This window comes from Strigops habroptila, chromosome 1 (genome assembly GCF_004027225.2).
Source record: "Strigops habroptila isolate Jane chromosome 1, bStrHab1.2.pri, whole genome shotgun sequence".
Lineage (NCBI taxonomy): Eukaryota > Metazoa > Chordata > Aves > Psittaciformes > Psittacidae > Strigops > Strigops habroptila.
Window position 1 is genome coordinate 33,939,300 of NC_044277.2, and position 23,193 is coordinate 33,962,492.

The 23,193-nt window shown below is 44.3% G+C and overlaps 1 protein-coding gene across 2 annotated transcripts in view; it reads left to right on the plus strand.

Annotated features, from left to right (window-relative positions):
* Positions 1-7,293: 7,293 nt before the first annotated feature.
* Positions 7,294-23,193, plus strand: part of SLCO5A1 (solute carrier organic anion transporter family member 5A1) — a 78,632-nt gene continuing 62,732 nt past the window's right edge. For both annotated transcript variants that reach the window (XM_030501283.1, XM_030501291.1), the window contains exons 1-2: positions 7,294-7,402; positions 8,182-9,483. In XM_030501283.1, coding sequence (XP_030357143.1) covers positions 8,568-9,483 — 916 coding nt within the window. In that variant the 5' untranslated portion in view covers positions 7,294-7,402; positions 8,182-8,567. The remainder of the gene's footprint in view (positions 7,403-8,181; positions 9,484-23,193) is intronic.

The following is a 23,193-nucleotide window of genomic DNA, read 5'->3' on the forward strand; positions in this document are numbered from 1 at the left end:
CTGAGGAGCAGTAAATGCAATAAGAAACTCCATGTTTGCTCCTGCTGACATTGGGAGCCACAGTCCCGGCAATGTCCTAAATGAACTTCAAGCCCACCCTGGGAGCCTTGAGGTGACACTCTTCAGAGTGTCCTTGAGCACTGCACAACACCCAGGACTTCATGGTCCCTATAGACATTGTTGTCTGGGTGACAAGAGGGCCATAGTGTCTGGCTTTGGCTGGGTGGATTCATGCTCCAGAGCATACTTGGGTCAACGGCCTTCCCACACTGCTCTGCCCCTAACTTTTCTGCAAGTTGTATTATTGATCGCAGATACAACAGACAAAATAGCATGTACTTAGTATGCAGGCTATGACCATGTTGCCAACCAGGGTGAGCGGAGGAAGGGAGCAGATAGCTTCCTCTGTCCACAGCAGAGTGGAAACTGCATTTGCAGAAGAGGGAACTTCAGTCCCTCAGCCCCTCTCGCAATTTCACTTCTGGCAATGCCTAGCTCTATTCTAGCCAGTATTTCTAATGAAAATTTCCCATCTTCCTGCTATGATTTTACCTGTTAACTAAAGCTAAGATGACAACAGGCCTTCCTTAATATGTCATGACAATAAGTGTCTTACCAGTATCTGTGACCGTAAGCTGAAGAGCTGCACAGGGTGGTGACCTAGCTTAGGTGATAGAGAAAATTATAATTTAAAGAAGCACTGCAGCAGTCACCTTCCTCTTATTGACAGCAGCAAGGCAGCTGGCTCACATCTGAAGGCACCAGTAGAGCCTGCAGTAGGAGACTGAGGGAGAAAAAATGGTGCTAGCTTGCTTTTCCCCCTTTGAGAAGGTGTCTTCTCAGCCTGATGTACCTCCACCTGTCTCTGATGACACTTAGGAAACCCTAGAAACACCAATCCTGCTGTGTACAGAACCCACCAGGTCAATGGTCACCACATCTCCACTCTGCTGCCCCTGCCTTGATAATGGATACTGGATAAGAGTCAGTGTTCATCCTTGGTGGCAGATCAATTCTATGGGTAGAACAAACTCAACAGTGTTTTCCTAAACCCAGGTGTCCTATAACTTATGAGAATTTGGGCCATCGAGATTATTGCAAAGGGCAATAGTAGGGTGGTCTTAAACATGGAATGGGAGGCTGAAATTTATCAGTGGATTTTGTATATAAGCCTCTATGACTGCCATGCCTGAAAGCTTCCTTGGGTCAGCAGCTGCAGAGGCTACTGGTTGCTGAAATAAGCTTTCACAGTGCCCATATTAAAAACATGTTTTTAAGGATAAAAGGTGCATAATATTACAGCATATGGTTTCTCTTAGAGCATTTCCTTTGGTTCTTTTTTCATCCTTGTAAAAATAAATACATAACTTCAGGATAATTTTGCATGCATTCCTCTAAGACATCTGCTAGCTTTATTTCTATAGGGACCCTAAGGCTGTAAAATATGCCTTGATGGGCAAAATATTTATTCCTAAAAACCAACAAAACCCTGCCCTCATATCTGGTGTAAATCTGTTTTGAACATTGGTGCATATTTACCAGCTGCTTTCCTGGCTACTTTTTTGTATCTCTGCTTTTTACAGTGTATTGCTTCAGACCAGACAATTGTGAATAGCTCACTACATTCCTTTCTGGTTTTCATATTCTAGGTAAAGAATTTGGTTTAAGTGCTGGAGATGTACAGTAGCCCCAGGGCTTTGAAATGGCTTTACCACTCCAGATATGGGAGTAGGAGTCTTACGGATTTATCTCAGAGTATAGTTCTCCTCATCTCAGCAGTCTTCTCCTTTTTCAGGCCTACTGAAACAGAAGGAAGCTAGTCTCTGTACTCACAATTGAAGAATATTTTTAATATTCTCAGATTTACTGAATCAAATACATTAAGTCACATTTTAGATGGCAATGTGTTTCATGAGAGTCTATTCTCATCACTCCTTCTTGTGTTACTCTTATTTTGTGCTATCTTTCTCTATATTCATCAAGGTTCGATTACTTTATTGCCACTTACCAATTATCGGTTCTGAATTACATGCCCTTTTACTGGACAAATGCTCTTTCCTTTTCTGTGAAGGCACAAGCACTGATTGCAGGTGGCACATTGCTGAATCCCATCTGAGGTGACTGGCTGAGGTGACATCTTGGAGCACCAATTCAAAGACATTGGCACAGTCCAGAAAGGTATATTTTAATGTGTCTACTTCTGGACATACAGTGATTTACTCAGAAGCTTGCAATGAGATTGATTTTTTTCTTGTACTCTGTTTAATGGTGCATTATAGATTTTGTGGGGTTTTTTGTGGATTGTATTAAACCCCCTACATTTTGCAGTTAGTGCTTGTGGTCAGGGCACACTGCGGTATACAGTAGAGTAAAAGTCTATGGTGTCACAATAACTGGGAGAGGGGGATGATGACCCAGGAGTGCCCAGACATTTTTATGTTCCTGAGTACCGACTTTTGGAGAGGATATTTTCACTTGGTGGCATTTTTCCATGTTTCTTCTATTGTGGCACTGATATTTTGTGATTCTGCCAGTGTGTTTCCCCTGAGAGAAACTAATGATCAGGTGGGGGGAAAAGCAATGAGCAAATGTTCTATTTTAATTTGGAATTTTGAATTTGTATATGGGCAAGGAATTCAAACAGATTCAAACTGTTATTTCAAAGCATTTTGACTTTGTCACTTAACATTTAAAACTAGCACACTTAAAGGCATATAAGTGTAGAGAGGAGAATAATGTTTAAGGATGGTTAAGGTCATAATGCATATATCAACCAAATATAAATGCATTAGCTTATACATGAATACAGAATTCTTGCCAAAAGGCCACTGAAAGGTGACATTGAAATAAAGCAGCAGATGCTGAGAAATGAGATCTCTATGAAGGAAAGTGAGAGGGAAATCTGGTTTAGTCTTTATTCATGGCTTTGATCCTGGGTTCAAACATGCTTCCACAGTTTCAGATGAATGCTTCTATCGTTTTAAAAGTAGGGTGTGGTAGAGGAACTGGGACTTTTGAGGAAAAAATGTGAACATAAAGAATGAAATGGCATAGAAAGGCACAGTACAAGTCCCTTCCTCCTGTCCCACATACATCGTGTGAGTATCTCATGTCTCCTTAATGCCTGATACTGCTGTGGCAGTAGGGGAAAAAAAAAAAAAAAGACTTAAAACTAGAGGCATAGATCTTAGGAAACAATTATAGGCACTAAAAGTGCCTTTGCTTTCAAGGCATATACCATATCTCATCTTACTGCAGGGCTATGACAGCCCTGTATACATTCCTAACAAAATATCCTGGTGTTTAATAATCTGGTATATCTTCTTTGTAAATAACTTGGGAAAAAAAGATATCTTTGATGATTAGCTGGTGGATTATCTGCCTTTAGATATTCCTTGCTTGGGGCTAGAGGGTAGCACTTAGAGCACTGCGCTGCAGGATAAGCTGTGGCTAAAAGCTGCCCAGAGCCTCAGCACCCTGAGGCGCTTGACTGAGGGGCTCCAGCCCTGCTCCAGAGTGGACGAAAGGGCCTCCTCCTCTCCTCAGCACAGAGACAGAGAGAGCCCTTACGGCTCTCCTCGGACCTGAGAGACTGCCCATACAGAGGTCCTGTGCTGGCTCTGAAAGCTTCCTGCATCCTCCCCCTTCCCTCTACCCTACTAGACAAATTCCTAGCACAGTCTGACATGTTGCAGGAGAAGGAATTAGTTTGCCTCCTAGTTTGTCACTTAGCATTTATCAATATGATCTCCAGAGGTTAATGGCATGTAGCAAAAGAAAACATGCTTTAGTTTCTCCTTGTTTCTTCTATGCTCTCTCTTCTATTTTTTTCTTTTTAATTTTATTTTATTCTTTATACTCCTTATGTATATAAACAACTGAGACTTTTTACACTTAAATTTATTTTTCAAAATAAGAGTTTTTCTGTGTGTACTTGCATAGGAGATAGACATAAATAATCGCAAGTCAGACCCATTTTTAAGATGCTCAACTAGCTTTTTCCGACAAACACACTTAAACATTGGGCTTTTGCTTACACACTTGTTAAAAATATCTCAAGTAGATTCCCTGTAACTTACCTCTTGAGACTTGGCATCTTCTAAAAGAAAACAGTGAGCCTCTGAGAAACATCACTATAACTAATATAGCTGGCATGGCCTTTATCCTGCTACCCCTTGCTCCCACCACCCTGGCCCCACTGTAGATAATGAGGCTGCTCCCTGGATGGGAGGGCATGGCACAGGGCAGCCTATAATGTAGAATAATGACTTCAGTGAGAAAAGGTAGCCCTTTCTTCTCTGATATGTACAGTTTCAATGCTGACAGCTGTCACCCTTAAGTCTAACCATTACTTCTGAGATTATCTTTTTGTTTTCTTCCTTTCCCCTATTGCTTTGCACCTCCCTGACATTCATGGTTTCTTTATTTCATTCATGAAACTGTAGCTAGCTCTTCTCTGGAGACCAACAAACGTTAAGGTGAATTTATCTGAACAGATAACTGTGGTTAACCTCATTTCTTGTACCAAATGAGCTCTTTAGTTTAGAATCTGCTGTTATGAGTGCTCTCTCTGACATCCCAAATAAAAATAATGAGCTACTCTCTCCCAGCAGTGCCCTTGGGAGTTCATTAGGACGCTAGGTTGGTGAGGGTCCCTGAGGAGTGAAGTTACTTGTCCTTTCACTTCATGCTTCCCAATGCTCATGCTCCAGGAGGACATAAAGCCCATTAAACTGCTAATGCACACCCTGTTTTGCTTATTGCTTTATTAATATTGGGCTGGGAATGAAGAGCAGATGTTGCCCAAAAATGGCAGCAGTGTTAGGCAAAAGGGGAAAGAAGACAAGTGTGATTTATTGCATCTGTGGCATAGCATCGAGTGGAAAACCTGGCTGGAAATGCAAAATACTGAAGGAAAAACAGAGCCATCAACTCACACCACCCTTCAGCTGAGTTCTTCCCTCTCTTCATGGCCTGGAATAGACCAGGCTGAGACACCTTGTTGGGTGTCAACAGCTCCCTGGATTAGCAAGGACATTTAAAGCCCCAAATCCATCACAACTAAAGTGTGCCCTTAAAATATGGTGCCTTTGTAGTTGTTTCCTTCTCTTCTGAAACTGGCACAGCTCATGAGACCAAGACAGCCTGAATTAAAGAACTGCTCTTCCCCTCTGCTGATGGTTACCATCCCTCTGACGAGAGTTCATGTCCCTCAAAAACCAGCAGCTGAGAGTGCTGTACAAGTGCTCACCACTGCAGCAGGGGCAGCCCACATGGGTGGGAAGGAGGTTGTCAGCTGGGAACTTAGGAACTGTTAAGATGAAGGGCCTGTCTTCCACTAGTCCTGACTTAATAATGTCTTCCGCTAACATAGATAAACCAAAAGTAGGATGTCAGCCTTCATCTAGCAAAAAGGGAACTATGTTCTTTTGCAGTTGTAGCCATAAACAGACCATTCTGCAATACCAATTGATTACTTTGTACTTGAGTGATACCATATATTTTGAATTCACTATGATGAAACTTTAAAAGTAGAAAGTTTGCATAAGTCTTATACATTTGTATTTTATTGTGAACTTGGGTACCATAATTGCACCTTGTGTAACCAGCCTGTCAAGTGAAGAGAGTAATGATTCCCCATTCATCACTTTGCACTGGATGCTCATGCCCACTGCAGACTACAAATACTCTCTTTGTTGAGCTAACCTGTTGTTTAAGTATTCAGAGCCAAAAGTAAGCAGGGAAGCCAGGCATTTTGGCACCCGTAGTCAGATGGAGTAAATTCCTGAGACAAACAACTTCACCTAGTCTTAAGGACAATTTTATCTCTTGATAGGTTTGCCACTGTGGAAAGAATTGAAATTGTACCTGTTTGCAGGCTGTAGTGTTTGCAACTGTTATGTTATTGCATGATAAGATCTTCCCCGAGCCTCCTTTTCTGCAGGCTAAGCAATTCCAACTCCCTCAGCTGCTCCTCATAAGACTTGTTCTCTAGACCCTTCACCAGCTTCACTGCCCTGCTTTGGATGCACTCCAGCACCTTGATGTCTCTCTTGGAGTGCAGGGCCCAGAACTGAACACAGTATTCAAAGTGCAGCCTCACCAGGGCCAAGTACAGGGGGATGATCACTGCCCTGGCCCTGCTGGCTACACTATTTCTGATACAAGCCAGGATACTGTTGGCCGCCTTGGTTACCTGGGCATACTGACAGTTCATATTCAACCTAGGAAAAACAAGGTATTGTTTTGGCTGTGTTGAGTTCAGCTGTTTGAGTGCTGAGCAAGCACAAAGGGGTATCAAGCAGAAGCTTGATAAAAATTGAAAATAGTATCCTATGAAACTATCATCCATCAAGATTATAAATAAGTAAACAAATGTGGTGAGTCATTCATAAACACTTTTTTTTTTTTTTTTGTTAAAGGAGGGGAAACAAATCAAGAGTAAATCCTCAATCCTGCCAGAAAAGCATGAGCTATTCAGAAATGTGTAGGATATTATACTTCTTTGGTGTATTCCTTGGCACTATTTTATGGTAAAACTTAGAGCAAAAAGAGGAATACCTCATCAGCTCACCCTGTATCAAACCACAAAAAATATCATTTGCAGGAATATCTAGGCTTAGTACTAAATCTTTAAAAACAGAGTTGGGAGGAAAACAAATCAGTGCAATTTACAACACTACACAAACTGAGGAGTAGGAAGAAACTCTTTGAGGACTAAACACCAAATTTATCCTGCACAAGCACTTGCTTTTCCAAGGTTTGTGCATGTTTCCCACTTCTGGAGATAGTTTACGTTGGAGATAGGACCCTGGACAAAATGGATCATCAGGTGGCCTGGCTTTCTATTCTCCTGAATCATTAAATAAATAAAATGATCCCTGTGTCTTTTCTTCCCAATTTGCAGCAGACGCTGTAACTGAGGTCTCGTCTCCTGAACACTGCATGAACTTTTACACACGGTGGAGCACCCCGAATGCCGCCTGGGGCTGACCACCGTGCCTATATTTCTCGGGCCGCTCCGCTGACTTTCTCAGCCACGGTCGCGAAGCTGCGGCGCTCGCCAGCCCCGCCGCCGGGCTCACCCTCCCGCAGGAGTCTCCCGCAGGGGCTCCGCAGGCTCTTGCCGGGGGGTGTAATTCGGGCTGCGCTCTGCCCTGCCGGTGCAGGTCGCGGAGATCCCGGGGCCTCTTCCTTGTCGGCCGTGAGGGGAGATTGGAAGGGAGGCAACTGCCAGGCGGCATCGCCCAGCCTGGCCCGGCCCGGCGGCGGCCGCGGGCGCGCCTGCGCTCCACCGCACCGCCCGGGGAGGCGGAGGTGGCCGAGGGGGACCTGGCGTTGGGTGACGGGCGCGGGGCCCCGCTGATTGCCGGGCTCAGCCGCCCCCCGCGCTGCAGGCACGGTGAGTAGCCCCGTCTTTCTTCCCCGCCGCAGGCGGGAGGAGGGAGCCCGGTGCGCCCCGCCGGCTCCCTCCCCACCCCCAGCCCGCTGACGACCCCGGGGGTTGGGGGAGAGCAGCCGCTGGGGCCCGGTTGTCCGGTCTGCCGCTACCTCCTCCGCCCGCCCTTCCCCGCGGCCGCACCGAGGAGAAAGCGGCGGGGAGACAAAAGCGGACAAAGGAGGCAAAACGCGTGTTTCGCAGCCGGGGTAGGCAGGGCTGCGCATCACTGGTCGCTCGGCGGTCCCGCGTCTCCGCGGGCTCGGGGGGCACCCCGGGAAAGCTGGGGCGGCGAGGTCAGCCCCGGAGTGCCGGCTCCTGGGGTGCCCGCCTACAGTGGCCGGTATCGGCTTTGTTCCCCTCTCCTCCGCCCGCTGCCGCTCTCCGGGCCGCCGAGTTGTAGCGGAGTATTTATTTCAGCGTGTTTATTTTTAGGCTGGGAAATAAAAGGCTTGGCACGGCGACCTTTGGCTGTCGCATCCGGCGCCAAATAAAAGGGTCGCAGTCTGGTCGAGGCCCACGGACGTGTATGTCCACGCCTGTTCTTATGTAAATCCATGTGCTGAACCCAAAGACGCGGTCCCCGGGGCACTCCCGCGACCGTCCTCCCAGCGTGGGCAGTGGGCGCTCCCCGGATCTCAACGCAGACCCTGGGGTCCGGTCGGCAGAGACGGGGGCTGCGGTGGGGGGTAAGGGGCGGTGGGGCCGGCGCCGCTGACCCGTGCTTGCTCTCCGCTCCGCAGATCAGCAGCACTCTCCGCAGATCGGAACTCTGACACCGGTGTCGGCGGCGCGGAGAGAGGAGGATGCGGGCGGCAGAGCGGCAGCAGCAGCGGCGGGCGGCACTCCCCCGCGGCGGACGGGCTGCCCGCGGTGCCCCGGCGGGCGGCTGCTGAGCGCGGCGCCGCGGGCATGCTGCGGCGGGGAGCAGGAGCCGACGGCAGTGGAGCGAGAATGAAGGAGGATGGAGCCACAAAGGACTTTGGCTGACACGTGCGGCTAGGGCCACCCCTTCCCCTCCCTCCTCCCCTCCCCGCTATGCTGCGCTCCCGCCGGGCCCCTCAGCGCGCTCGACGCACGGCGGCGATGGAGCCGGCCGGGCTCCTCTGAGGCCGCGGCCGGACCCAGCATGGCCTCTGTGGGGACCCCGGCGCAGCGGCGCCCTGGGGCGGAGCGGCCGGCGGTGGCGGCGGGGGGCCGGGCGGAGGCGCCGCGGGGCCGCAGCCTGCCCGGGTCCGGCGGGGCGGCGGCGCTGGGCCGCGGGGCCGCGCTCGGCTACCCCCTGGCGGCCGGGGGGGGCGGCGGCGGGACCCAGCTGAACCCCGCCGCGGGACCGGCTCCCGAGGACGAACGGGGCGGGAGCGCCGGCGGGAGCTTCCCCTGGAGGACGGAGCGCGGCCGGCCGGCGGTGCCCGGGCGCAGGGTGTCCCCGAGGCCCCCGCTGCCGCCGCCACCGGTGCTGCTGGCGGGCCCTCCGGGCAGAGCGTGCCTGCGGGCTGTGCTAGCGGACTCACGCTTCTTCCTGGTGTGCATGTGCTTCCTGACCTTCATCCAGTCCCTCATGGTCTCCGGCTACCTGAGCAGTGTCATCACCACCATCGAGCGGAGATACAGCCTCAAGAGCTCGGAGTCGGGGCTGCTGGTCAGCTGCTTTGACATTGGGAGCCTGGTGGTGGTGGTCTTCATCAGCTACTTTGGGGGGCGCGGACGGAGGCCACTCTGGCTGGCTGTAGGGGGGTTTTTCATTGCCCTTGGGGCTGCACTCTTCTCCTTACCTCATTTCATCTCCCCGCCGTACCAGATCCAGGAATTGAACTCCTCTGTCAGTAACGAGGGCTTGTGTGTGACTGGCAATGGCACCGCCAAAGAGCAATGGGACTCGCCGGCCTGCGTCAAGGACTCCGGTGGAAACGACCACTCTCTCTATGTAGCTTTATTCATTTGTGCCCAAATCCTCATTGGCATGGGCTCCACACCCATCTATACCTTGGGACCAACCTACTTAGATGACAATGTCAAGAAAGAAAACGCCTCGCTTTACCTAGGTAAGACATCTAAGAACCAGGGTGCTTTGAAGGCTGAGCCCCCAATCTCTCTGAGGGGCCAGTTACAGGTACTGCTGCCCTGTGCCTTCTGAACAACATCCCTGCTAAGCGTCCTTTCCACAGTGAACTTCTGAAGTAAAATTGCCATGCTTTCCTGTTTTTAAAATGTTTTGTGGAGTGGTGAACCACAGTGACAGGTGGAGCTAACATGGTGGGTGTAGAGGCTGCTGCGCTCTCACCCTCCTGCACGGGGAACAGGACGCCAGAGAAGGTTGGCTTCCCTGACACTTTTCAGCACTTGGCATTAGCAGGTGACGTGTTCAGAAAGCAGTGTTAAAGTTTGCCATGCCCCTTCAGGTTTCTTTTTGCTAATACAGAAGTTATATATTCCTAAATTTTGGTCGGCATGCCTCTAGCCTGGAGTCTCTATGTATGATGTTAATGTTTTATAAGCACTTTGAGAGATTTTGGCATGCTTTGTTTTACTTTTCCAGTATTCGTTTAGCTAGCAGTGAATTTCGGCTGGCATTGATAAATCATCTGGCAACTCTGGAAGAATTAAAAAAACGTTGATAAAACAGCCAGTAAAACCTTTAGGGTTAAGAGCTCAGTTACGAGAGCTCAAGGGACACAACAAATTGAGAGTCTGACCTGGCACCTGGCTTTTGACAGGTACAGACAGGTCTCCCTGATAGTTGTGTTTTTACCACAGGAGAAGGGGGTTTCTCAGACAACTGGATACTAAACTTTTTTGGAGTTTCAACATGATAATGAATACTACATTTTTTATAGCTTGTGTAACATGTAAGAAGATTGGCTGTTCTCTGACTTTGCATTTGTATCTTGCAGGATTCTGTAAGAAATGAACCTCACATACTCCTTCAAATTCTTTTCAATTAAGGAGAGGCACTTAGGGGGCTGAGAGAGCTGCCAAGGGCTTTTGGATGCTCAGCATTACCGTCTCCAGTTCAGTTTACTTCAGCTTTATGATAAGCATGGAGATAATCATTCCATGTAAAATAGACATGCATGAAAGGAATACACTCAGGAGTGTGTGTGTAATTACTTTATTAAGCAAAAGTAGTGATCCAGATGAGTATTTTTATTCCTTTTGACCTGTTGTTCAGCATTTTGTCTGTTCCCTGAACCGTTTTAAAGCCATGCATGGTCTATGTGCGGTGTCTTGAGAGAGCCTGAGGCACTTTTGGTTTTCACAAGGAGAGAGAGGTATTAATCTGTGTTTTTTAACGCTGTTTTCACAGCATTTCTAATCTGCCCAGTGAAATACTTGACAAAGAGTTTTTCCTCTCTTCCCTCTCAGAAAGGTTAAGTGGTATGGAAATATAGATTAACCTAGAATGAACTTTATTAGCAGTATGAAAAAGCAAAGCATCTCATTGCTGAGGTTAGTAATTGTAGTTTAGAGCAGCAGAGAGGAGGCTGAAACTTTTGCAAACAGGTGATTTCATACCATCCTCAAACATATGGGGGAAAAGGAGATGGAATGCCGTAGGTGAGGAATGAAGGTTAAAAGTGATGAACGGTGGAGAGCAGGAGGAAGTCTTTACCAAAGGGGGCAGCAAGGTCAGTGGTCAGAAATCCTCACTGTGCAGAAGAAATGATACTGGCTGCTGAAGGGCTTCTAGCACAAGAAATCATAATAAAGTGACTCAGGTAACTTTTAATTGCAGCAAAGATCAGCCTTAAAGTTAACAAAGGTGAAAGACACCAGCAGCTGTTGGAAGACTATATGTGACCCTGTACCCGCCGGGCACTGAAGGCAGCTTTGATCTATACTGAGAGTCCCCTTGTGGAGTTGAAGTTTGTATGTCATGATTCAGAAAAGTAAAGATGGGGTACCCATCTACAGTATACATGAAAAATTGATGCTGGATTGTAACCACAGGGAGAATTAAAATAAACACAAGGCATGTTTAAACATTGAGTAAAATGTACCATCACATCCGTTCAGTCTTTAAGCTACTCAGGGCTAGAAGTGATGTTGCTTCCCATTGGAAATCTTTTTAAAATAGTGTGAAATTCTAAGTAAACTTATAACTTGTTCAGATTTGAATATTTGCTTTACTTTAGACTTAGGCCAATGGCTGAGGGGCAGGAGTAAAGTCTGAGTTCCATAGGAAAAAAAAAAAGAGCATTGTTTGGCATGTCGATGTGAGCAAACATGTTTTTTTGGAGCTTCTCAGTGGTTTGGAATGTTTCCTGTCCTCGAGGAGAGGGATTTGTGGGCGGCTGGCAGCCCAGCTGGGCACAGGGATAGGGTAGAGGTGGCTAGGGCATGGCTCTGCAGGCCAGCTACCATGGTATGATTTTATTACTGGGGCAAGCTATGCAAATGTTGTCAAAGTGTATGCATGTATGCATGCGTGTAGGTGTGAGCTAACAAGAAGTCTTGGAGTGGGCCATGGGAGCTGAAGTTTTGAAAACGGAAGAAACCCTGTTGGAACAGATCCCAGTCACACTGATACACGTGCCTGAGTGAGGACAGTTCGTTAAAAAAAAGTAACCTCTGATAGAAAGTGGAAGGTCACTAACGTTTGTTTGTGATCATGCTGGCATTGCATTCTATGACTTTCTTATTTCAAAGAAAAGTAGCATATATAAACATGTGTTCAGATGAGAAACATTTGTTTACAAGCATGCATATGATGAAAGTTCCACCGAGCTGCAGAACTGAAGAGCTCTTCAATCCCACAAGTGTGCCCACTGATAGTAGGTTGGTAAAGCCCCCCTGAGTATCACTAATCCTGGTTCTACAAAAACTCACCTTATGTGGCTGTGGAAGCTATCTTATTTATTTTCCAAGTTAATCCAGCTCAGGGCTTGAGTGGCAATAGCATATCCTCTTAAGTGTAGGCATGCAAGCTCCATGTGGACAGCTGTTTTAACATTCCTGGCTGGAAGTCCTGCTCTCAAAAAACATATTTGATGCTTATACATAGTCTCTTGGCTGCCTGCGCTTAAGTCCATCTGTCAGGGTGGCACAGGGCCAATTTACAAGGTGGTATGTCATTTTTAGTAGGACAAAGGTGCCAAGCAGGGATGTGTATTTGGGCTGCCTGCATAGCAATGTGCAAGCTCACTCTTCTGTGGGATGTTTCTTCCTTGTGAAGGCAGTGCCACCTCCAGGTCCTCCTGTCCCTTAAACCTGGCAGTACTTTGATGCTCCGATGCTAACTTTGAGAAAATATATGACATCAGGCTTGGAAACAAGTGGTGATTGTAACAGGTGGCTAGGAAATACAAGAGCCGGTTCCCTTAATCACAAATAATCCAAAATGGAAGTTACACACTTTCTCTAAAAATTGGGCAATCACCGAGTTGTCCTTGTCCTTTCGTAAGGTCTCTCCCTTCTGTGCTCAGCTGTACCATAGCATGTCTGTTGTCAGGTGCCTGATTTGTGCAAGTTCTCTTTTTAATTAATTAAATTAATTGCAATTTAATTTGGAGTTGAATTGGACTTCACAAGACCTGGTGTTTCTGCTACTTGTCAAATTCTAGCGCTTAAAACACAGCATGTTTTTCCTGAAAACTGGGTTTTTTTTGTTGGGAGCCAGTAGTTTGCCTTGAAGGTGAGTTTACCTTGTGATTGTATCATGAATTTTAAAAGCAGTTCCTTAAAATTAACTGTAGCACTTGGAAAGGGAAGTTTTATTAGTGGCGTTACAGTGCGAGCATAATTTTTAGGTATTTTGCTTCTTTTGCAAGTGGGTATTCTAAAAAAGGTATTTACTGTGAGAATTCATGCATAGAAAGGCAATATTAGGTTTTGCAGAAATATTTTAGCATTCAGGAGTGGCTTTCACCAGTACCCCCAAAAATTACTAGTGGATAAATTAGTCATTGTGCTAAGGATGTTTTATTTCAGTTTCCAGAAAATTGTAGGTTAGGATATGATACGAGAAAAGTGTCTAAGTCAGTTTAATTTCATGCAGACTCTCCATAGTTTTGGGAACAAACTGTAATTACAAAATGCAAAGATAAAGCTTTTATGGGATCAGAGCTGGAAAATTGCATAAACCTGTGTAAGTGGGCTTGCTACAGATAATGGCTTGAGAGCCAGGGAGGTAAAATCCTTTCCTAACCTGGAAAAAGAATAAATATTTAGACTAGCTCCAAAAATATTTTGGACTCTGACTTTGTTTTCATGAGGATCATTTGTGGGTTGCTGTTTATAGCATTAGGTAAACCATTTCACTGTGACTATATTCTGCTTGGAAATCATCTTCTTACCAGTGTTTTTCAGCCGGGTGCTCTGTGTACCCCTCACATCTTTTACAGACTTACACATAGCCTGTATATATGCGTATATGTATGTTGATTGTATTTATTGTATTTCTAGTTAAATCTACCCTTATATCCATGTCCCACCTAGAAGGAGAGGGCAGGAGGAGTAGCTTCACATACTCCATAAGAAACCCACGATCTCTGCCTGCTGGGTCCCAGAGCAGAGTCCAGCTGTTAAAGAGCTGGGCCATAACATGCCGTTGTCTGCATGTTGGCACAGGAAGCACTGGATATTTGTTTCACTTTGATTCGTTTTGGTCTGGCCACTTCTAGGGTTACGAATGCCACTGGAGGACAGGAGTTGGAACCTGCTGGGGGCATCAGGTCCTCTGTATGGATGCTGGAATATCACTGAGGATTTCCAAGGCAAGATCAACTTTCTGACTGAGCAGAAGGGACTGCCTGGAAGCAGTGAAATGGCTGACCAGCATTTCATTTTATTCTCACTATTCAGCCTATGACCACGTGTGGTTTACATTGCATATGCTTTCTGCTACCTGATACCCAAAAAGGCTAGTTTCCTACAGGGAATCAGCATTGATCTCTATAATTGGTAAACCATACAGACAGAGTACATTTATTTTTACAGCATGCCTGTGAGGAGGCAGGAATTTATGAATCAAAAATTGAAGCAAAAGGGCGTGTTATATTGTTTGCTGTGTTTCCCTTGTAAAAGAGCAGTGTGCTGAGCTTATTCCTCAAATACAGGATCTTAGTTTATTTGGGTGAAAGCCACACCTTGGTGTGTCTATAGGCTAACACTAAGACTTGGTCCATCAGCAGTCTTTTTTGTACAAACACATGCTTTCTTTGTTTGCCCATTCAGCTGGGCAGAGGTGGTTGCAGGCTGAGCGCACTGTGCTCTTGCCTGGGCATAGATTGCATCTTGACATGCAGGTGAAGTGACTGCAGGTCTGTTTGTGCATACAGGTTATACCGTTTTCCCACACAAGATGATTTAGCACTCAGAGGGTTCAGTATTGTGCTTCTCTGGCATTTCTGTAACATCTTTTTTGTTAAAATACTGGTCAGGCACCAGGCATGGTTCCTAATAATTATTTGAAGTAGCACTATGCAGTTTTGTTGCCCTTTCCTATAGCTGAGGAAATAGATAAATTTTACTTCTCCTCTTTAGTCTCCTCCTCCATAGGTGGACTCACACTTTTTTTTTTTTTCATAGTATAATCCTAGATAACATTTTCTTAAGCATTTAGAGAAGGTGGGGTTCTGTGTCTCTGTTAGCAGTGTGTGCATACAATGAATTCAGTGAAAGGTTGGGCCAGCCTTTCCTCTGGTTTTCTGCCTGCGGGATTTAGTGTCATGAGTGATACACCTTCACTTGCCCTGCCAGTGTCACGTCCCTTAGGGATGCTTTCTGCATCTCTTGCATTGTGACCTTACCAGGAGCTATGTCATTGTTCACAAGCAGCTGTATTGACAAAACATTGCTTGAAGCGACTAGCAAAATGTGCTTTGCCCTTCATAGGAGCAGGAAGAGACTTATGCACATTCTTCCCTGATAGTCCCTTTCCTTTTATGTTGAAGGACTAAAACTGAGTTGGATCCAGGGGTCTGAAACTCACTGAAGTCCCAGGCTCAGTTGTTTTCCTTGCTTAGTACTTGCCAAAATGCTTCACATTTTGTTTCTGAAGCCGACAATACCTTGAACTTGGGAATGGTGTTTTCTTGGAGAGCAGTTTATTTCTTCTTTGGTGTGCTCTGCAGTGGGGCTGGTTTGGGCAGACAAGCATCTGAACCTGCTGTGGTCCCCAGAGAAGCTTGGAAACTTAGATGTGAAAGTGGCCTTTAAGTAACAGCTTGTTTGTACCTTCTCCCAGGAACTGAAGGCTTGGGATCTAGTGTCTGATTACCCTAAGGCTGGAAACTCTAGCTGTCTGGTGGATACACTGACTATTTTGTAAAGGGTCACTGTAACTACTCCTGTTGCAAGTGGATTAGAGATGCTTTGTGTTTCATGTATTTTCCCTTAACTTTCATTCAGTGACTGCCTCACCTGGGAGGACTTAATTGCTGTGAAAGTGCTTATGCAGTCAAAAGAGAGGAGACTGGATTTCTCTCTATCTACCGTCATTCAAAGGTACGTAGGTTTCTATCGTGGCTGTGCAGGGAACACAGGCCATTATATAAATGAGGTTTGACCTGCTGTTTCATCCTGAAGGCCAGCAGCTAAAAATTCCAGTTTTAAAAATAGGTAAATGGATTTCATCCATGGATTTAGAAGAGAAGTAAACAACTATGTTAGACTCTTGAGTCTCACGCTGTCTTTTTAATCCTATTTTAAGTCTTTTTCACCCTGATAGCACTTTCAAAACCCCTTGTTACTTGGGAAGCATGAGCTCAGTTTTCATTTTTTATTGTTTTTACATGCCTTTCCTATTTCTTTTGAAAAGAGTTGAGAAGTTACCATGCAAAAATGGCACATACTTGTACTGCTCCCCTCTGGCAGTTATTACCTATGGTGACTGTAGGAGTCAAAGTAAGTGTTATCTCTGTCTGGCACTGCTGATGGATGTGGTGGTGCCAGATGGACTCTGAGGAAAGGGCAAACCATCGCCTGCCTTCCTGTGAATCCTTGCCAGAGCTGTCAATTTCATCTCCAAGTCCAAGGGTGCCTCTGCAACGCCCCATAGCAGCTACAGGGGATGCTGGGAGTCATTAGAGCTGTAATCTGAAGGTGCTGAAGCGGCACAGTCAGAAGAGGGAAATGTTTTCCCCAGGGAACCTCTAGGAGGGAGGGCTCCGCACATGGAGCAAACATCTGAGTCCTGGTGTCCGTGCTTTTAACACAGCTCACTTGGACTATCATGGATTGGAGCTAGCAAAATTATGGCAACAGACAACTCTGCAGTGTGCATGCAAGCTGATTTTACTTGAGTCAGCCAGATCCATACCCCAAGTCCTTCCAAGTGCCAAGAAAATAATGGGACATTTTCCATGATGGGAAAGAATATGTCAGCATCTGGCAGCATGGAGAAGTATGGGCTGTGTCCTGCTTTGCTGCTGAAGAGTTGGGAGTTTGGGCATCTGTTGTGCTGTCACAAGGCCAGAAATTCATTCACACTGCATGGCATTAACAGGAGAGCTAAAGAACGCATGTCTGTCCTCTTCCCTTCTCTTCTGCCACAGGCAGTTTGTTCTTACCTGAGGAATTGGGAAGTGTGAACACAGAAACTCGAGTGCTATTTTATGCTGCCATTACACCCAGCAGTCTAATCTGAAAGTACTAATTCTCATGTAGGTAAACAGCTTACTTGGCAGCAAACACAAATTACACCAGTAAAAACCATCATACTCTGGTATGAATTGCATTTTATGGTGAATTTGGAGGAGATGCAGTCAGAAACATGTTTATTTTTACTTCTGATTTGAACAAGTGGATATGAAAATTATTCAAAGAAAATAAACTAACTGTATCATGTGAAGTATTTGCAAAGCAGTACTGCATGTCTACTAATGATATACTCCTGGGCTGTTCCTGTTTGATTCTTTTCTCCATTTTCAACACAGGTTCGTTTTCAGCAGCTTGCTTTCTTTTTGTTAGCTTGCTGGGGTATTATTTGGGTGCTCCTGTTTTTTTCCTTGCATATATCGATGTTGAAACGTTCTTTGCATTGCGCCATGCACAATAGGACCTGAATCTGTTGGTTACCTGCTGTGCCTTTTATCATTGATGCTTACAGGATTAGAATGAAAGCCTCAAGAGTATGTCAGCATTGATTTTCTTAATATCAGTGCTCCACTGAAACCAGCTACCAGCTCTTCAGTTCTTTGAATTTAGTAAGCTTTTGGAAATTAGCAACTACTTGCTGTATTTATCAGTCTGTTTTGAATCAGCTTCTTCTAAGTAATAACAAGTAGATACTGGATAGATTCTCCTGTGATTGTATCCTTTCCTTCTGGATTAATTAACATATCCTCTAGAGTCAGAATATTTCAGATAATCCATATCTTAGGTGAGTGGATCTGCTGATACCTTCTGATCTGTTTGATACTCAAGTTGTAGTTTACACTGGTGTTTGTCACAGATTTGTTCGCAGCAGTTGACTTCAGGTGTCATGTAGGCACTCCTGAAGTCAAGTATTCTCAGTCACACCGTGGTTCCCACTTACCTTTTTTTTTCCATCCCTCATTAGATGAAAGTCTGAATACCTGACCTCTGCAGAAGTAATTTTAAGTAATGTGTTTTTGTAGACAAACCAAAGTAGACAGGGAAATAGTTGTGAGCACACTGTGGTGGCTGCTAACCTGTAATTACTCAATCAGAATGTGTCAAGCAAGTCTCATTTGTGTCTAAGAATATCTAAAGGAAATACTCTATAAGGTATTATCTGATGTTGCTATGTGTTAAGCTTTCCCTGTACTTAAAGAGATATTGCTGTATGCAGGTGAGCTGTTGGATCAGTAGATTTTGCTATGTGTAAGACAACTGAAAACACTACCTTTTCCATTAAACGTCCCCAAGAAATCAGCTCATAGGCTCAGAGGTCAAAACCACATGAAATTCATGAGCAGAATACTCTGAGGATGCTGGTTAGGTGGGATTTTTCAGCTGAGGAAAAACAAGGAAAGGTGAAGGGGAAGGGGAGGTTTAGTGCCTATGGTGTGGGACCAGCAGTGCCTCTGTGGTGTGGTCCAAGGTGGTGGGGGACAGAGCCAGAAGGGGCTCAGGGCCATGGACATCTGCTGGGGCCACTTCCAGTTGTAGTCCATGGGAAGGGCTGAAGATGCTGCTGTAGGTGTCTGTGAAGTCCAGGAAAGCCCCTGGCAAGGCTGGGAAGTTTTGGAGAGAACAGAGGAACTTTGCTTTTGCCTATGCTTTTTTCCTCCCCTGCCCAGCATTTCCTGCTATTGCCCAACATGCCTCTCCATGCTGTTCGTCAATCCCTGCCATTTCAGTAGCTGGAGTTTAAAAACAATAATAAAACAGTTTGCCACTTTGTGATTCTTTAATCTGAATTTACATTCCTGTTTGTAGCTTCATCCCAGTGAATGAAAAAGAGGTTTAATAGAGAGTGTAACCTTCTGGAGTGCAAATAGCTTCAATAATAACCCTTCCATTTAAATGAAATAAAAAATTTGCAGAAGACCAATACATAATATTAGAGTCTGTAATTTCTGTAAACAGGATGAGCAATTTATATCAACTTGATTTAATACAGCTGTCATGACAGAAAGAGAGGGTATCCCTAAGGAAATTTTATAGTCGTGGGGGAATTTAGATGACACATGAGCTTTTAAGTCTGCAGTATAGTAGTGCTGATGTGCACAAATTCAGGCATTTATTTGGTAAGTTATATAATTGGCCTGAAATAGGAATTTCAAAAAACAATGTTTCTTCTGCTAATAGCATGACTGAGGGAAGTTTTTGGGTTGTCTGAAAAAAGTAGGTGTTAGTTTGTTACTATACCTGCATTGTGGTGTTGGAGGAATATAAGTCCTGTTACACAAGGAGAGTAAAAAGGCCCAGAACTCAGCACTGCATCACTGTAATGTGATGCCATACTGTAAATAATTTTTCAAAAATATGGCTGAGGATTGAATTGATGATTGAAGAGCAGTACTTTAAGTTATAGTTCCTAAGTAGCAGTTACACTTTTTTGATACGTGGAAACTCTGTATATTGATTGACCTGAGTGACTTAAAATTTTAATGGCAAAGATATAGCTGGCTGGTGTGAATTCCTTTGGCTGCAGAAGCAAAGTAGGCAGTAGCATCTGTATATTTACTCCCATGGCTTCTCCAGATGCTCTGGGAGAAGGAACATGAGCACTTCTAAAAGAGTACCTTCTGCATTTAGGACTATCTCTGCAACTGAGCCTATGAAGAAGTGTAAAAAAAGACATTTCCTCATTAGCTTTTGCTCCTTGCCTTACGTGATATTTGTTAGCAATTGATTTTTGCTTAGATGTGGACATTTATTATGCTTACTGAGTTTATGGATAATTGCACTGGCTTTGGGCACTCAGAAGTAAGCAGGACACAGACAGCAAGTAGGGAGGCATTTTACCTTGAAAGGCAAAATAAAACAAGTGGGTAAGGCTACCACATCCATGCATTTGTGATAATTAAAAGAATATCAGCCTGTTATAAGAAATGAGGTTAAACTGATTGACTAGTGTTTGCCAAGTCAGCTAATGGGAAAGGAGGTGAAAAAAAGCTTTTAAACCTGGAAAGTCAGAAGCCTTGGGTGCATATGTGCCTTCTCAGCCTACAATAAGGATAAGAGGTTCAATTTACCAGAGAAAAATAGAGGAATGTATGAACTAATGTAATTTTGAGAGTTCCTACACTGTTGTCATTAAGGCAGCCATTACTCCTTTGGGTAAGTAGTCACATTTTAAGTATTTGGAAAAGTAAAAGCAAGCTGTTTACAATCAGAAAGATCTGTTAACTTTCCTTCAACCTTATTCCCCTCTTCATTCTCCCCTGCATCCCCACACTCCAAATTTAAATCCTACAAAAAGAAGAGCTTACCATGGGTCTGATGCAGTGCAGTGCTTTCAAGAAAACTCCATGTTTTAATTCTCAGACTTGTACTGTGTATTTATACCTATTCTGAGTCTTATAAACACTGAAGAAGGGATTTATCATATGTCACAGTTTCAGGGTGTGTGAGAAATGATATCTCATTGTTCACCCAAGTTGGCATACTGAAATCTTGTACTAACTATTGGGTCAAGATTGACCACTTTCCTGTAGGAGGAGAAGATGTTACTGGTCCAGACGGTGAGAGGACTGCTGAATGGTCATGGTAGAAGAGTTTGATAGCCATGAGGTTTGTATTAGCAGATAGGCATCCTACACTATGAGCCAGCTGCTTTTTGTTTGAATTGTGCCTGACAGGAAAAAAATGGTGCAGTGTGTAAGGAATGTAGTGATTTTCCTTTGTCTAGTTTAATAAGATGCTCAGAACAGTTATTTTGTGGTCTGAGCATTAGGATTTCTCCAAAGTATAACTGCTGGGCTAAGGAACTCTTCTAGTTTAGTGCTGAGTTAATCCCAGTTTGCATGGCCTGTACAGAGATATTAGAAGAATTAGTTGCATAGCATTAGAGTAGATTGTAGTGTAACTAACCCTTGTGTCAGAGAGGAGTCCCTGCATGCACTTAGGGCTGTTGCCTGCTGCTTCTCTACTGAATCGGGATGTGGAGTGTGTGGAGCAGCATGGTGCTTATTTTTGTATAGAGTACTGCCCTTAATTTAGGCTGTGTTGCACTCCTGTTATATTAAAAGCAAAAGACTTCTTGACTTTGTTTGCTTCCCCTTCCCCCCATTTTCTTGAGTTACAAAAGGGCATGGAGCTCAGGGAACTGGCAGCTGGTGCTTTTCTGATGTGGGAGATTTGAGTTGAATATGTGTGGGTGTGATGATACGAGGCAGCCTCCTGGTACAACCCCTTGGTGATGTGCTGTATAGTCTTGTTATACATAGTGCCAAAATAGACAGTAATCCTCTTACGTGGGATTGTGAAGCGAGTAATAATAGAGCACCAGTCAGTGCCATCAGTTCAGAGCTGCTTTTTTGGTAAACGTTATCTGTCACTTGTATCTCCTTGATTCTTTAGTACTTCTTAAACTTTACATTAAGTAAGTAAGTCCTTCTCTCCAGCTGCATATGTTAATGCTTCACAATAGTAATGTCAGCTGCAATTGAGATCTTTCTATTCATCTTTCTAATTGACGCACTTGCGTAAAAAGGGCCACAGAGATTTTGAGTTTTATAATTCAAGTCATTTCCTCATATAAAAAATTCAGATGAGGAAATATTGTGAGATTAGTCTGCATAAAACGTGTCAATTGTCTTATGAGGCACCCTGAAAGCAATCAGAGTTACTATCTGCAGGCGGTTCATCCCATTTAGAGAACATGAAGTTGGCTGCTGTGAAGCAGGGCAGACACGACAAGCGTGTGCCAGAGGAGAGAAGCAATTAGCTCTGCAGCAAGCACAGTTAGAGCAGAAAGGAAGGTCTGGAGGCGTTTAATTAATACTAATGCTTTTGTGCTGATGAGGGCCAGAGTCATGGTAGGTTACTGCTGCCTTGGTTCTTATGGTTCTCAGGTCTGGCTTCTAACGAACATTAGATTTAGAAAAGCTTTCCAGAAAAGTTAAAAAGTCACACTAACTATGGCACATTCCCAGGCTCCCTGAAGGTAAGGAGGTGCACCTAGTATGGGATGGGAGCGGGACCCTATCTGTAAAGCTTTTTCACTTTTAAACAGATAATAAGTCCTCTTGGGATTTTTGTACCAAATTTATTTAAGTAACCTGAAAGAATGAAAATGCATGTTGTTTATTAAACATTTCTCAAGTCACCAATCCAATTAGGGAAAAATAAAACAGGGTTTCTTTGCAGTTCTGAGAACAGTTTGGGAACAGGTATCATTTTCATTGATCTGAGTTTGATGGCAAAAGTACTTCCAGTGGAAAAATGTTTAGCCATCAGTGTATACTTATTTGCATAATTTGACATTTTGAGATGCATTTTTTCTCTTTAATTCTAATTTTTTACTATTTATTTCAACTTTCATTCATTCTTGAGTGGAAAGTACTAGTAATGTCCCATTTGGTTTGAAGACTGCTCCCTGTGCAACTCCTCTTTCATCTAGTACATCATTCGAGACATATTTAGACTCCAGTAGGCTGGAGAGGATGAATTTTTCCATTTGGTTTCACTGAGAATACCAGCTCTGTGGCTTCAGGCTTACCCTATTTGACATTTTGTAAATGTTTTCCTGATGAGTTTCAGTAATGTGTGTTAATAAAAGGATGATCTCTGTGGTGATTTCCTCTTTGTGCAGGGGCACTAATATAATCCAGTTTCAGTTGTAATCACAGACAATTTGGATGACTCCAAGGGGCCATCCACAAACTTTTCAGTTTTGTTTAGAGATTGCCTGTGTTTAGGTAACCCCATGTCACCTCTTCTACCAATGGTTATCTGTACAAACAGCTTTATTGTTCCAGTTTGGGAGCAAACTTCCATATCACATTGATGCTAATATATTGTTGTATTGTGCTGATCACCTGTTACTACATATGTTTGTATTTTGTGGGCATTGTGTGATTAAAGTATTCTTACCATCATTACTGTATGGTCCAAGAGTTACATATCAAGGTATTTAGTCTATACTTTCTACAAGGAATAAATCAAAAGTACTGGATTGGAAGTCACAAGAAAAAAGCTGAACATAAACATTTTGATTTTCCTGTTTTGATGGATTTTTAAATGTATAGCACTTAATTTCCTTAGTCATCTGGGATTCCCCAGCCGAATGTTGTTAGTACAGTGGTAATAGCTTACAGGCCTGGTAAATGAACATAACAAGTTGAATTCTGAATTACAGGTGTCTGAATCCCCTTAATAGCATCGATATGCTGTTAATA